The sequence below is a fragment of the Callorhinchus milii genome, unplaced genomic scaffold (genome assembly GCF_018977255.1).
Source record: "Callorhinchus milii isolate IMCB2004 unplaced genomic scaffold, IMCB_Cmil_1.0 Scaffold15, whole genome shotgun sequence".
Lineage (NCBI taxonomy): Eukaryota > Metazoa > Chordata > Chondrichthyes > Chimaeriformes > Callorhinchidae > Callorhinchus > Callorhinchus milii.
The window spans coordinates 10,052,322-10,069,057 of record NW_024704756.1 but is presented as its reverse complement, the minus strand read 5'-3'; the positions used below and the strand labels follow the sequence as shown (position 1 = coordinate 10,069,057).

At 36.8% G+C, this 16,736-nt stretch overlaps 1 protein-coding gene across 16 annotated transcripts in view; it reads left to right on the top strand.

The window, feature by feature from the left end:
- Window positions 1-15,165, top strand: part of mbnl3 (muscleblind-like splicing regulator 3) — a 92,223-nt gene extending 77,058 nt beyond the window's left edge. For 7 of the 16 annotated variants that reach the window (XM_042340851.1, XM_042340854.1, XM_007892412.2 and 4 more), the window contains 5 exons: window positions 1,268-1,418; window positions 2,625-2,660; window positions 6,159-6,253; window positions 6,715-6,788; window positions 10,012-15,165. In XM_042340851.1, coding sequence (XP_042196785.1) covers window positions 1,268-1,418; window positions 2,625-2,660; window positions 6,159-6,253; window positions 6,715-6,771 — 339 coding nt within the window. In that variant the 3' untranslated portion in view covers window positions 6,772-6,788; window positions 10,012-15,165. Of the gene's footprint in view, window positions 1-1,267; window positions 1,424-2,624; window positions 2,661-2,731; window positions 4,078-6,158; window positions 6,254-6,714; window positions 6,789-10,011 lie in introns of those variants that run through there. The other 9 variants (XM_007892461.2, XM_042340856.1, XM_007892471.2 and 6 more) reach the window with 8 other exon arrangements.
- The last annotated feature ends 1,571 nt before the right edge of the window (window positions 15,166-16,736 follow it).

Genomic DNA, 16,736 nt, shown 5'->3' with positions numbered 1-16,736 from the left:
AAAAAGTGGATCCCTGATCATTTTATTTAATATAATTAATCTAAATGTGCTTTAAACTCCTTGCAATCAATTCCAAATTACATCTTGGTGAAACTCCAATAACATTACAAGGGTTTGAAAGAGCATTCTAAAAAAAACACTATGTTAAGAAAACATACCACTCCTCGAAATGACAAGAAATCCTGGAAATATCATCAAACTATATATATGAATTGTAACATGCCCCACACAGTATATGATGACTAAAATAACAGTTACCAGTGACTGCAACATGAGCTCAGATGCCCTTCATAAATCTGAACTCTTCAACTGAAACTTACTTGCAGGAATCCATTATTCTACACTTTACAAAACAACTTTATATCTAGATCGGTTGACATCAGCTGCCACATTGCCACAATCACTGTGTTATTTTGCAAAACAGCTACAATTACTTTAGTCTCTGATTACTGCTGCTTAGAACAAGCATTTTGTTGTTATTGTTGCTATAGATGCTTCTTTATGCTTGTAGTTGTCTGCAGGGTTCCCGTTAATGTAAAATGTCAGCCTGTTTTCTTTAACTGCAATGCCCCCTACACTCAAAGTGGTGCTGTGCTTTGAAGGCTGTCAATTGTGCATCATAAGACAAAATAGAAAATCAACTTAAAACTGTATTTATACTTTTTATATATCACTTTGGAACTCACTTAAACTAGATAAAAATGTACTTTTTATTTCCCAGATTTTTGTAGTAAAACAAATGTAGAAATGTTTTTTTGAGGCTGTTTGTTAATGGTTTACATATTTTATGAAATGGGACCTGGCTCTTTAGATCCCATTAAGTCCCAAATGTCAATTTTATAATACTCTAGCGAGAACCCTAGCGAAGTTCTGTTATCTTTATTGAGTAATTTGCATATATTTTAGATTTTCATAGTATTTAGTTGCTAAGCTGCAAATGCATTATTTTTCCTATCATTTCATTGCTGTCAGACTCCCGCCAGTCCAACCTTTTCTCACTTTAAGCTTGGTAAATCATGTCCTGTGTTTAATGTCAAAGTGAAGATGGTTAAGCATTCACTTCCACTAGTGATTCTCAAAGCTTTTTACTGCCTTTCATGTTTCTCTCACTTGTATTCTTTCACAATGCCTTGCAGCTATTGTCTGCTTCTGCTGCTGCCTTGCTTAGCTATACAGTTGCAGGAGAATGGCAGGCCAAGTTTTTTGGTGTGTGTTTTGTGCATGCTTCATTTTTTTCTACTTGTCTTAATCAATTGCTCATCCACAGGCCCTCCCGCCTGGTGCACTTCAACCTTTACCAAAGAGGCCAGCACTTGAAAAAACCAATGGTGCCACCACAGTCTTTAACCCCAGTGTTTTCCACTACCAACAGGCTCTAGCTAATATGCAGCTGCAACAACCAACATTCATCCCAACAGGTTAGTTCCTAACTGTACACTTAATCTTATTATTTTTATAAGGTGGCTTTGCAAGACTTTGCTATGGGTGGCTTTAACCCACTGAGGGATGAACTGGTTATCAAATCACATTTAAATCTAAGTAACATTCAGTTGATTATTTTGTTTTTGTATCTTTGTTTCTGCATTTAAAGGAGCTATAGTTTTTGTAGATATAAGTTCCGCATGCGTTACAGCCTCTGAATTTTTGGAATACTTACTAACTTATATTTTAATTTAAAGGGTTAGGGTTCTTCACTTAAGTAATTTCACCAATTGTGAGTGAAGAAATGCCGATCTATATTAGTGTTCTGAGCTACATTTTCAGACCCACCGGGACGCCTCATGGCTATTATTATTTGCAGCACAATTCTGCCACAAAGCCATCTTGCAGATAATATTTTATATTTTTAAATTCCTTGAAGATATTCAACAAACTTCTTATGGCCGATTCATTGCTCCAAATAAGAAATGTTTCAGAGGCTTTCATCAAAACATTTCCTAACAATTACCTTGGTACAAAATCCAGTGTGGGTCACACCACCAATGTTCTTGGCTGATATGGATTATTCATATTATTAACTCACTAAACATATTGATATAAGCAAATCAGAGATGTTTCTCTCCAAAGGAAAGACATCCAGTAAAGATATGATTAATATTTGAATAGTCTGGCAAATACAATGGTGTAGCTCCTTTAAAACAATTATTACTTGACTTCACATAAAGTCTTATATGAAGTTTTGTGCAGTTTTAATAAATGCATTAGCTCTTGTGATGACAAAACCTGCTGTTGTTTTTCAAACATATTGTCTGGTTCAGTATTATTTGGTGTGTTCCTCTTTTTGAGTCACTGTGACTCTTATAGTTTTCAATTTATAAAGTACAGGTAAAATACAGACACTGGAGAACTGATGCTTTTCAAAATTAATCATGCACCTTCTGTCTGCAAACAATGCACAGGCAGTTCAATCATGCTTTTAGTTGTTTCTCTTATAATTTTAGAATAAATTGTAGTTTCAGTTTCCATTAAAACTAAATTCTCACCTTGCATGTGCTGAAGTAATGAATATTGTGGCTCTATTGGCCAAAACCTGTTTTCAATTACAATGAGTGTGAACACTAATGGGTCTCTAACCAATGTTCCTTTTTTATTTATCCTTCCACGCTTCACTGCATGATCTGCAGGGTCAGTGTTGTGCATGACTCCCACTGCAAATGTTGGTAGGTTTCAGCTTTCTCTCTCTAATTTTTTTCTCTCTTTCTTTAACCTCTTCTCCCCTCCCCCCTCACAGTTTCAAAATCCACTGTATGTTTGCGCTAATCGCTTAAGATTGTTAATTTCAGTCAGTATTTCAGTTCACAGAATTTTTCTCTTGTACAATGCAAAGGTATCAGTGATTAATGCAACCATTTGAGATTTCATTTACACTTTAGGATTTTAGCACCTAGACACAGAGTTTGGATAAGGTTTATAGGCTCACTAAATGGAGATCAGTGCTAAAGGAAAGGATTAACCGTGGTTCAGATCAAAGGTTAGAACTAGTCTAGTCAGTTTGGGTTTCTGGTTTCTGGAATAGATTTTCTCTGAATAATTTACCAAATCCCTCTAGTGTTTAACTTCCATTAGTGACGCTCCATCACTCTCAGACTCCTGAAAAAGTCTGTTGTTATGGCTAGATTAATTAATGGAACAATTGATCACTTACACCAACATGGCCAAAGAAATACAGGAGAGATATATTTATTGTTTATACCCACAGTAGGAATTTGCTTTGCGTATTGGAAGATAGAAACTACAGTTTGTTGATAACATTTTTGTACATTTGAAAAGCCAACCTAGCTCGCTGTGCTATTTATTTTCTGAAGTAAAACACTTTAATCATCTGTTGAAAAGAATGAAACGGAGCCCGGCTATGAAATTTTAATAGAGCAGAAACGTGACAAGTGTTTGAGAATAGTGGCAGAAGAAAATTACAGATAAATCCTTGCAGACATTGCAAAACAATCTGAAGAGAAATTAAATCAGGCAAACGTAGAACAATAACACTTCCATTATAAACTCCTAAAATAAGCACATTTTGTAGAAGTCTTAGAAATAATGGAGGGCACTTTCATTCCAAAGCTGGTGAAGGCAACTGAATAAATTAATTTACTGATTAAATGTGTAGAGGAAGGTGAAGATTGTTAATGCTGATTGCTAAATATTTTCTGCAGAGTTGAGTGAGCTTACCATTTTAGTCTTTCAAATCAAATCAAAATGTTGACGTGTAATTGTTCGGAATTCGAGCAGTCTTAAGAGCCTATTTCAAATGTTTTTTGGAGTGAACTGAAAAACTGTCACTGCTGCTGTAGTCCTCAAGGGGTTAACATCAGCTGCCTCCTGCCTCGCAAATCACTTCTCACTGGCTTTCACATATTCTTAGCTATGTCATGCAGAAATGCACGCGGTTTGTGCCCACGCTATTCTAAGTGAAGGACAATTGGTGACATAATAGGGGAACGTGTGATGGTCATCTATTACCAAGAACAGTATTTCTATACCTTGTATTTGGAATAGCTGTTATTGTGGTGTTATAGAGCGGAAATACAAGAAGAGTTTATTTAAACAAAATGAACATGAGTTCTAATATTAAAAAAAAGTAACAATATCTCCTGAGCAGCTCTTATGGAAGCTGTGTATGGTCTGTTCTGCTCAAGTGCAGTAGGTGTGAATGTTTTTTAAAAAAAGTGAGATCACAAAAATCCTCAGGGTGTTTAGCACCTTATTTTTCCCCACAAATGAGCTGTATGTAGTGCTGCTATCAAAATTAGAGCTAGACCGTTTAGGAGTGAAATTAGGAGTCAGTTTTTCACCCAAAGGGTAGCGGAAATCTGGAACTCTCTCCCCAAAAGGCTGTGCTGGATCCATTCACGTCTTCAAGCCTGATGTGGATAGCTATTGTTAGGTCAGGGTATTAAGGGATATGGGGCAAGGGTGGATAATTGGATTTGAGGTACAGATCAGCCATGATCTTATAGAATGGTGGAACACGCTTGAGGGGCTGAATGGCCTACTCCTGTTTCTATGCTACTATCAGTCATGAAAGCAGAGTCAGAACACATAGCCATTATTTTGCAGTTCTGTTTTATCCTCTTATCTCTTCAACGCGCTTGTGGTCATTCACAAATGACCTATTAAGAATTAGAGGATATTCTGGGATATGTTGTCCTTGTGTGCATTTTTTGACATTTATAAGGTTACATGTACAAAGGCCTATGTTATGGCCATTTCTATCAATCTATAACCTTCATGGTATCCAATGGAAGCTAATTGGGGTATCTCCTTTTGTACCTCAGCCTGGACTGTGCTGGTTCTATATCTTTATTTGTCTCTTTATAAACAGAAGCACAATTTCCCCGATGGGCTGGTTTATTATAGTATGAACAATGACTAGATTAAACTGGCATCAAGGTTAGCAGCAGTTCTAGTTTTCCTCTTTTGAATATTGCCAGAAAGTGTTATTAACATGAGCCCCTGCTATTTATTCGCACAAGGCTAAGATTGACCTGATAGCATTAATATTATTTGAGTATAGGCAGCAGACAGGACTTTGGTGAGTAAGAGCAGATTTCATTCACAGTCACTACCAAAAATATATCTATATTTCCCATCCGACTGAAAATTCCATCATAGAAATCATAAAAGTAGCACATTGGTACTAATAAAGTGCAGGCTTATGATGGTAGATGGCATTTCAGGTGTCTGTGAGGGAACCTGTAGAGTATAGCTCAGAATAGGTGAATTAAAGAGTACATATCTGAAGTATGAGCCCACATTCTGTTCTTTAACTACATTTAGCCTACATAAAAGTGGGTGTATGGTCTAAGGTGAAAGTACATTGCATTTACTAATCAATCTTCCCTGAAGGATTGTCTGTTTTTTAATCATTTGGTAGAAAATTATTAAAATATCCTTTAAAGTATAACATGATTGCACAGAAGCCTTCCTTATTAGTGTGACATTGAATTGCTGAGACCAGTGGCTAATGCACAGAAATAATATTGTAAGTGATCTCTATTTAATTGCACAATTCAACATATTAAAACTAACAGAAAAAGCTTTTAGACTTAATTTCATTAAAACAATTCTTAGTGTGAGAGGTATGTACGTTTCCGTTATATAACCATTGTCCCAGATCAGAGCAAGCGTTGAGTGAGTATATATGGATAGTATGTGCACCACGACAGGAAATCAATAGACGACTGCCATACTATGCAGGTGACTTTATTCACAATTTGGTTGGTATAAAACTGGTTTTGGCGTGTTTCTAGTGATTTTTTTTTGACCGGGAGTTTGTGAAACATAGCTGGGTAGTTAGTGGTACTTCTATAATTCTGAATGGATTATTTTATTTAAAGCACCTGTTAATTGCTTCAAAGTCTGTGTTTTCTTCTAATTGCGCAATACACCATTATGTGCCTGATAATGTGTTAAGTCTGTAGGATATTTTGAGTTATTAATTATGATAGTAATAAGCTTTTCCCCTTTTCTCTTGTTTTTTTTCAATGCTATCTTGCTTTGCACTATGATTGCATGCTGCGCCTTGGTGTAACCTTCATCGTGATGTTACATGGCTTGTTGCTGTGATACCTGCCGCACCCAAAACTCACCACATATTGCCATGGTTGCCATAATGCTCTGCCCTCCTGTTTGTCGCTTCCATGGTTCCTTACTGAAAGTGCCCATGATGCACGGTGCTACACCCACCACTGTGTCTGCAGCAACAACACCTGCTACCAGCGTCTCCTTCGCTGCAACAGCTACAGCCAATCAGGTTTGGCTCTTTAAATAGTTTTGTTTGACATTTGTTACTCCAATTAAGTATTGCATTGATCAGCGACAATTTCAGTGTGCGTCAGGTGTCTCGTTTGATAACTTTCAGGCAAGAAATGCGGATTGGTATTGTTTTAAACAAAATAGAATTATTGTTGCATATTATTTGATCTGGACATACAGGGTGACCAAAAAGTCGTGATACCATTGTGATACTAATGAGTCTTAAAGAAATGATGATATTTTTGTGTGTTTTTTTAGATAATAAGGGTAGTTATCACGCCTTTTTGGTCACCCTGTAGTTGTGCATAATTTAATGATGATATTTCCCTTTAAAGTTTTCAGTCCATTAATCCATTCAGTACAAATAAATGTTTTAATTTTAAGCGATAATTTATAGGAATGGTAAATGTAAATATTATTTAAAAATCCAACTTTAATATGAAATCTTTTCTATTATAGATGCCCATGTTATCTGTAGATGAACTGAGTAGCAGCATGTTTGTTACACAGATGTAGGCATTACGAATGGAAAAGTAAGTTTATTTTAAATACTCTACAGTCTAGAATTGTCCCATAAAGTAAAGGATTTGTACTATTTTGAAGTGATTCATTGTAATTGCTAGACCCTTTGTTTTAGACACACAGTATTAAACTATCTTTTAAGTATATTTCACCTCAATAAAAATTAGTTACTAGGAACTAGAATTGTACAATCATAATAGAAAAGATTATGATTTTAATATTAAATAGCTTGTACTTTTATCATTCTCAAAACTTCCAAGTTGAGTAACTGTATCTGTAGGCACCTTGCAGCTATTTGCTATAAGGTTAACAAAGAGCCATGAAGTGAATAACCAATATTTCTGGAGTTTGTTGGTCAGAACACTGGAAGAAACTCCCTTTTCTTTTCAATAGTCTCACGGGACCATTAACATCCACCTGAGCAAATTTATTATAATAATAATAAATTAAGGTAGTTAAATTGATTCAGATTTCAACAAGTGCTATTCTTTTCACCATAGGTGAAAACAGTATCTTTGTTAATAAGGAGGAATAATATTTCAGTCATAATGTTAGGGTACTTTTGTAAATCATAAGCATTTCTAAATGGAACCTTATTCTCATGCAATGAGATTGGCTTCTTTTTGCAGTTCATGTGCTACATTAAAGCACTTTGAGACATCTTGAAGGTGTGATAAGGTGCTATATCAAATGCTAGGATTGTTATTATTATTATATGCAATATCCATTGCTTCCAGATTCTGTTGTTGCTCAATAGTCATCTGTGTGTTTCCTTCTCTACCCCCCACTTTAGATTAAATCCTAGTTCCTTGTGTTCCTAAACTATGCGCCTTATTTGATTTTGCCTTTTTTTAAAGTGGTGTGTTAATTAGATTAAGAAGCTCAAAAGTCAAGAGGCTGTAGCTAACCAGTTGCCTTGGCATCGCACCTTTCTACCATTGTTTTGTCAGAGGATGCGAATATCTTAGTTGGTACGGACCCCATTGAATTATTAATAATTTAAAGTTATGCAGTGGATTTACAAGGCAATGCCAGGGAAGGTAAAGGTACCGTACAGGCCACAGAATGGGTGGGGGAAACACTTTGGTGAGAAACTGGAGGCTGCAATGTCTGTTTAAAAACCCTTTTTTAAAAAAGAGGTGGATTAACAGGATACTACCCAGTTAAAATGCACAGCAGCATGAAGTAAAGGAGTGAGGAAGCCGACCTTTCTAAGTGAGTGCCTTTCAACCCTTAACAGACGGGCAGAATGTAATGTTAACCTTAGAAAAGTAGCTGCTGCCCTGCAGGTTTCACTAGAGCTGTTAAATGATCAGCCATAAGTGCAGATTTCATGGAGCTCATCCATCTGTGGTTAACCGTTCAGATATCCAGTCATTTGTAAAACTGTATACAGATGTAACGTGCCTGCTGTGACAAGCCCATGCAGCCCCTGTCCAAAGCTCCATGAAAATGGAAAGTGACAGTCTTATACAGTTAGGTATTGTAAAACAGATTTAAACAATAACCACCCATGCACACCAAGTTGGACACGCAAACAGGTTTTGGGAAACGTTCTTCTTGCCTGACAGCAATAGTGTCAATTATAAATAAACAATTTAAGAATGTCTCTTCAGAAATAAATAAAATGAGTTGTCTGATGCTGTACGAGCTGAACAGTCCATCTTATGTAGGTATTTCCACTTTGTGTTCAAGGGGTGCCTCAAGCTAACTGTCTTGCGTATCAGAGATACATCTCATCTGTTGGGAATCCTAGGCTTTTAACTAAAAGATTCCTGACCATCCATAAAGATTCATAAAGAGATACAAACTTACTAAAATTAGGTATTTTAGGATCTAACCTCAGGGAGATAATGTGTATCTCAGCAAATGGTTTCTCCTCCCGCTCCTGCCTGGTCACCTGCGAGATACTCTAAGGCTCCATCCTTGACCCTCTACTTATTCTTATCTATATGCTCCCTCTGGGCGATGTCATCCGCAGACACGGGGTAAACTTCCACATGTATGCGGATGACACACAAATCTGCTTTGCCTCCTCCAGTACCAACTCCAGGTCTGCCGATGTTCCATCAGCTTTTCTGGCAGACATCAGGCCTGGATGAGCGTAAACCTCCTGTAGGTGAATATGGACAAGACGGAAGCCATACTCCTTGGTTCACGTCAAATTCTTTACTCCTGTAGATCTAAACTCCTCAACCTCCCTGAGCTCTCCCTCCGGCTCACCGAACGAGTGTGCAATCTAGGTGTCTGGTTCGATCCCCAGCTGTCCTTCCTTCCCCACATCCGGTCCCTGACCAGGACTGCCTTCTTCCACCTCCGCCACATTGCCCACCTCTACCACATTGTCTGCCTTCGACCGTACCTTATCCCAAATGCAGCCAAAACCCTTGTGCATGTGTTTGTCACCTCCTGCTTGGATTACTCAAACGCGCTCCTTGCTGGTCTCCCCAGCTCCACTATTCAAAAATTCCAGCTAATTCAGAACTCTGCCGCCCACATACTGACCCGGACCAACTCTGTACCCCCACATCTCACCAGTTCTGGCCCAGGCTCCACTGCCTCCCCATCACCGATTGGATCGACTTCAAGATCCTCACACTCGTGTTCAAATCCATTCACTCCCTGGCACCTCCCTACCTCTCTGACTTCCTCACTCCCCAATCCATCACCCGTTGCCTCCGCTCGACTGGCACCGGCCTCCTGCTCATCCCTCGCACCCTCCTCCTCACCATTGGAAGTCACGCTTTCAGCCACTGCGCCCCGAAACTGTGGAACACTCTCCCTCAATCCCTCCACCTTGCCCCCTCTCTCCCCTTTTTCAAGTCCCGCCTGAAGACCTTCCTCTCCAACCGGTCACATCTCCCCCACTCCCCCCCCGGCTCGGAGTCAGGCTCCGCCACCGTTAAGCGCTCTGAGACGCTACCCTGCGTGGAGGGCGCTATATAAGTGCAAATTGTTGTTGTGTACAGTTGCGAGCACTGGATTATGGAGGACCTGTTTTCTGCAATAAAATGAATGGTAAATTATTTCTGGCTGATTGCGGTAAATGTCTTACGATATTCATCTACATTAGGTTGCTACATATCGAATGTGTTTTAGTATTTAGTAAGGACTGTAAAATAAGTGAACTATATATTGAATAGGATTGTTTACCTTTACAAAATGCATGGCTAAAATGTTTTAAACTCAGTTTGTTGTCTTCCACCCCTCCCCGCACTTTTTCCTTTGCTGTAGCAGTTCATGCTGAGATAATGAACAGCAAACTGATGGAGTACCAAGACATCTCCATGGGGAGCTGCACACGGCCTTTCTGTAAATACTCCCATCATCCCCTTCCTACCACCTCCGCAGTAAGCCTACCACAGCCTACATGCTAACCAAAACCAAAATGATGGGAATGTCAAGAAACAAAAAGCACTATAAAAAGTCAAGTAAATTTACATACTCCTGTTAGACACTGCGCGTATGTGTAGGAATTAAATGAGGTATATCACTTTTTATATCTCATTACTGTAATACATTTAACCAATTTATGGTAACACCATGATGATAAAATGCATTTTCGAAGTATGAAGACTGTTGGTTTACTGTATTATCAATAGCAATTGTTTATCAGTTTCAATTTTTATGTACGAGTGCTATCTTAACTGAATGTTAAGTTTACATCAGAGTAAATTGATTTGTTTTTAAGAAAATGTCTGTCATGGTCCAGGTTTTCCCTAATCACTTTCTATTTCACCATATCTATTTTTATGTTAATTCGTTTCTCCTTATTAAAATGAATGTTAATGAGAAACAGGACAAAAATATCAATAGAAAGCAACACTCCACTCTAATTTGCATCACAATCTGCAGTCTTTATTGTGTAACTTATTCCCATTAGTTAAATCTTCTGTGTATAACCTGTTTGCCATCAAGTTTTACAAACGTAAAGAATACAAATTTAGCATAAACTTACATGTTTTGTGTAGCAATACTTTCAATGTAAATATTAATGCATGTATTCACATTTACACCTGCAATGAGAAACTGTAATATTAGGTAGTTATTTAGGATCAGGAAATTCTTGATGAGCTGTGCAGTACTTAAATGTATAATCTTGTCTATAATCACTTCATCATTAGCAGTTCTAAATTGTTACAAACAATATTTAGATATCATTATCAATCTGCATAAAACTAAAAATGTGTCACTTAAAACAATTCTACATTTAACCAATTGATAAATTCCGTAGGGCAGTTTATAAGATGATTAATCTGCCCATCAACAGTGTGCTTACTATTACAGATGTTTTACTCCTGTTTTTCCTTCAGTAGTATTGTGATGAAATGGAGCTGATAGTTAGGGATAGCCTGCCATGTTTTTGTGTTATCTCATTATATTGCTGGTCAAAACTATTTCCTGCTCACTGTGTACCAGTGCCTCAAAGAAAGGAGAGGTGGATATAACTAAGCCGGAATGAATGTTGTGTATTGGTGATATTAAAGGGCTTGGTTCATTGAAGCTAAAATACTTTCTAATAGTATATTCCTGCGTTATTGTTAATGTGCGAGGTGGACTCCTCCTGGGAAGCTTCCAAACTAAAAGCTTGGAGGTTGTCTGTAATTGTTGGTAACATCAGACAGGAATGCACAACTTCACTGTACAGATTGGCAATCTGTTACATCAACAACTCTGTGACAATATTTCATCTATTACCGATACTTAAATATTCATTCCTGTTTCAAATGTAAGTTCACAACATTAAGCTTAAGCGATTTTGATTATATAAGTTGTGAATAAGAGTGGAAATATCCATGCCTAATCTGGGTCTCAGCAGCATGGACAGACATTCAGTTTTCAAACGAGTAGAACAATATTCGGATTAACTGCATCCAGTTAAAGAATCAATTAATATTGTTATTTAAATGATGTTGTGAAGCAGCGTGTTCCCTGTCTGTCAAGTCCTTCATGCTGTTTAAGGATTTGGTTAACTGGGCTTCACTTTGAGAAAAAAAAGTTGCTTCTCTTTCTTTTGGAATAAATGACTAATATATATATATTATATATAACATATATATTCACTGCCATTGTCTAGGTGTGTAGCTCTGGTGATGCTATCAAAATTTTTGCACATTCAGAATCAATTTCAGAACTGGGGAGGTGAGCATGATCTAACAGAACATCATCAGAAATGTAAACTAACAGTTTTCTCAGTGCATGGTTAATACAGTAGAGCATAAGTATTGTCTCTGGATATTAAGATGCACAGCTCTGGAACAAGCTTCAATGGAACAATCCTTTGAACTGATTCAGTACTATCATACTTCACTGTAGACAAACCCATACTTTAGCCTCCAAATCATGGTCCCAGCATCCACCCCATATCTGGTACGGATTACTTGCAGTGTGAACAGAATGTAAATCTGGAACTTAAAACAATTTCCCATAAAAGGTCAGAGCACTGAAAGGATACATGTTTGGTTATTAAAGATTTATTGCTTTATTATGAAGCAGACTTCTTTTAATGAGGATGTTCAGGGTAGGAGGATGAATGAGGTGCCGCACATGTTTCAGTGTCGCTGGGAGGTTAAGACTGATGTTTTTAAAAAAAAGCTAAGGAATGAAAGCTTGAAGCACTAGTGTCTTCACCAAATGAAATCAACGCAGGCAAAGCTGCCACTTCTGAAGTAGCACTAAGAAGAATATAGTTGTGCAATGACTTTACTCCAATGATTTGTTTAATTAAAAAAAGTCGTCAAGACTATAAATGTCATTAGGTTGAGTGAGCATTCTTCATTATAGTCACATCGTCAGAAAGTGACTCTAAACAAAGTCTTCTCTGCACCACAGGATCATTTGTTTAAATGCCATGAAAATGTGATTATACATACTGCAATTAGATTGTTGGACTCTAGTGCTGGTTAGTACCAGGGAAGATTTCAGCAGTTCTGCTTCATTTCATGGCCATGTAATCATGTATGTTTATTTTTATTTCATCCAAAGTTATTTCTCTTTGTTTAGTTTTCTCAGCCTTATGCAAACGATATGCAAGAATACTGAATCTTGGATAAAACGGGTCATACTGAGGGAAAGTGGAAGATGAGGTAGAGGACGAAAACAGGGATTTTTCTATTTGGGCTGGACAAATTTAATATTAATGTTACGTTTTCCATCACAAAAGTGCAACACAAACTGCATTAACTATCGTAATCACACCAGTGCTTTTATGCTACCTAAATTATTTTAGGGCAAAGTTATTGCACTGTTACCAGCCATATGTTTCATTAAGTACATGAGAGTTTTAGTTCTGTTATAGTTTACAACCTCTGTTACTATAGCTGACAGGAATAAAGAGTTCTAAATTTCTCCAACCTTGTATATTTCACAGTACTGTATGCTGAGAAAGAGAAATCTATGAGGAAAATTTTCCATTCCTCTTGAATGGATTTAGCAAGATATTGACCTGATTTTACTGTGTGCCTGTTAAAGGCCTTAGATGCTATAATGGTTTAAAACTATGTAATCTATATAAATCTATAGAGGTTTTTGCCAATAGCCTAATCCAAATGTAAGTACATAACAACACACTACATACCTTCAGTGACATGATCATGTCTAAAATTTTAATTTCTAGAACTAATTATTTTACATTTCTGATTTTTTTATTGCTTAGTTTTAATTACAGTTAAATAGGAACTAATGTTTTAAATCTGAAGGAGTGTTAATAAAAGTTTTTAACATTTGTATTTGAAACCATTTATTGATTCATTAAGTCATTTATTTTATTGCTAACCTTCACTGAGATATGATCACGTTTAAGAATACAATACATACCTAGTTTGTGTAGTTTACATTTTAGAACAAAAATAACTTTGTATGTAACTCTTACAATGATAGATTCATTGTTAACTAATTATGATATTGAGTTGTTGCTATGGCAACAAAACTACAACATGGCTACCTTTGTATACATTATTTGTGAATTTTCACTTGTAATTTTAAAAAAATTGTACAACAGCATGAACTTTAAAAAGGTACAGCTAGACACTCTCAGGCAAAAAGTAATGATATTCTTTGAATATTTTTGATTACCCAAAGTTCCACTTAAAATGTACGTGAGACCTGAATCTGTGTCTGTATGTCCCTTTTTCAGCCAAAAGAGGTTAACAACACATGGATTTAGAATCAGGTTTTATAGCTAGTTGAAAGTGTGGTGTGGGTACAGTGTTGTAAAAACTCTGGAAATGTGATATGCTGCAGTTTAACTGATTTGACCTGTTAGTGTACGATTGTGTGTGACACATCTTTTTGCACTTATGTACATAGTTAATGAAAGAAATATTCAGATCTTATTTTGAATAAAAAAGGATTGTGTTATTACAGGAAAGTTTGTTAAGGTAAATAAGGTAGGCATTACTAAGGCTTTGAAAAAAATGAGGGACAGTTTTTGCTATAAAACGTATCTGAAAGCATGATGTTGCTTTGCTGTTGAGAAAAGCTTTGTAGTTTGCCATAGCTTACTGTACAATGAATGAGAACAATTTACATTCAGTTCCGGGGTCTCAGAATTGAGCTTCAACAGACAGGTACAATCTTACTGTTGTAATTCAAAAAGTTGACGTGCTCCAAACAATAAAATATTCAACCAAATTAGTCATCAACACACAAAGACAAAAGAATTACAAGACATTAAAAACAACCACATTACATTGATCTCAAAGGTTCAAGTTCTATAATACTGTACACAGATGCAACCTGATGGTGGAAGCCAAATGATTTTGTTGCCATGGCTGTTGTATCCTAGCAGATGAGGGGATGACTTTCCTGCTTACAGGTTGGAGAGAAACCTGTAACTAGGGCCTGTGCTTTCATTCATTTAATGTGCATATTGTTTCTTCAACTGCACAGGAGGTCATTTTTGTGTCTAAAGCTCAAATGATTATATTTGGAATCTCTGTGTACAGGTTTACAAATATCAAGAATAGCAAATACACAGCATTACCTGTATGAGAACAATGTTTGCATACAAAAGCTGTTAAATACTGTGTTGTACATCTCAATATTCCGCTTTAGAAATTGGCTTCAATTGTGTGCTTAATTTTAGATTCCAAATGATAATTCTTGCAAATTATGCAAAATCACACAGCAAAAATCTAAACAAAATTTTCCCTTTAAAGCAGAATCCAAACTTCACACAAAAGTCAAAGCAGTTCATTCCCTCAACTGCTACAAACAAGATAGTAGCTTCGTTTTTATTTTTCTCTGGATTGTTGCCAGATTATATTGCTGTAGTGCTTGTATGTGCTTTAGATATGACGTGCTGTATGCTACATATTTCAGTATTTTACTTCTTATATTGCCATTGTTTAATTTCTGATCTTTTAAAAATAAAGTGCTTAAAATGGTTATGTTTTTGTGTTTTTATTTTAAATTATATACTATTGTTTTAAAAGAAGTATTTGGAAAATTTTCAAGTGTGGATATTTTCTGTATCAAGGGCACGATAGGACACAACTGTGCAATGACCTGGAAAATTGCAATTCTGTCTAATGCAGGACATTACTAAAACATTAATTCTTGCATTATTGCCTTGAGTCATCAAAAAAAGTAAAGTGTCTATATTTGTAGGCAAATGCTTAATGGATCCAAATTAGGCTGATGTACCACTTCAGGATTGGTACATGGATGGAATGCTCTTAAAGAGAAAACAAAAATCAAAATGATAAATTGGTCACTCAATCCACCACTGTTTGTGTGACACTGCTGTGCGCAATTGGCTGCTGCGTTTTTCTCATAACATATACAGTCAATTCACTTTACAGTGTATTCTGTGAAGCGCTTTGAGACGTCTAGAAGACGTGATAAGGTGCTATATCATCATCAAAAATAATTCTGGTAACTAAGCTTCCTGCTGCTTGCCCAACTTGGACAATTTCATCTCTTGGTCCAATGATGAGCCAGACAGGCTGATCAATCAAAAGTTCCCTGAAGTCCTGCGAACCTACCTATTCATACAGGGCAGGTATAGATTATGTTGGCTCCTTGCTCATCTCATGCTTGCAGACTACCCACCCCCACCATTGTAGCATCAAACTTCTTAAAAGATTGCAATAACTTGTCCTCTGCCACGCTTCCTGACAACCCATGCCGGCTATTGTTTACTCTCCTTGTATAACAGAACAGGAATCGAGTGAAATGAACTGTGGGAATCAATTTTAAGTAATCCCACTATAAAAAGGTAAATGGCTGATAGGAATAGACTTCTCAGAGCTTCTTCACTACATTTTCTAACAGCACTTAGTTGGGGGATGTGCACAGTGTTTTAAAATTGTATCAAATGCTCTGCCAAGAACTGTTCGATGAATCAATATTTATGAGCAAATCACATCACTAAAATCTAATCTATCAAATTCAGAATTAGCATTGTGCACTCAGTCATGAATAACAAGAGCTGAAGGAGAGGCATCCGTTAGCAATACATGCCATTTGTTTGTGGTTTGAACGATGGAAACAATTTTGCACTCTTCCATTGAATTCTATTCAACATGTCCAACAGTAGAGACCAGATGCTTGATTCATTTGCGATGATAGAACCTTATGATTCTCTTGAACATGTAATACTCACAGGGCAGCGGGTTCATTACCGTGATGCTAGGCTACACACTGAGGCACTATTCTCTCTTTGTTAGTTATGGCATTCACATAATCTACACGCACCTCCTCTGCCCCGTGGATTTCAAGCTTTCTTTTATCACCGTCCTTACAAAACTTAACATTTTTCACATTCTACAAACTGCTGTTTCTGAATCCCCCTAATTTGGTGTTTGCGCACTCCTTAAGCACTATGGCCCGTTTTTCTTCTCACTTCGAGATCTGTATTTTACTTACGGTAACCACACATGTAGCTTTTTGTTTTCTATTCCTGAAGAAAAATGATACAATGTACCCTTATAAACTCAGTGTTGGTATCACAGGAG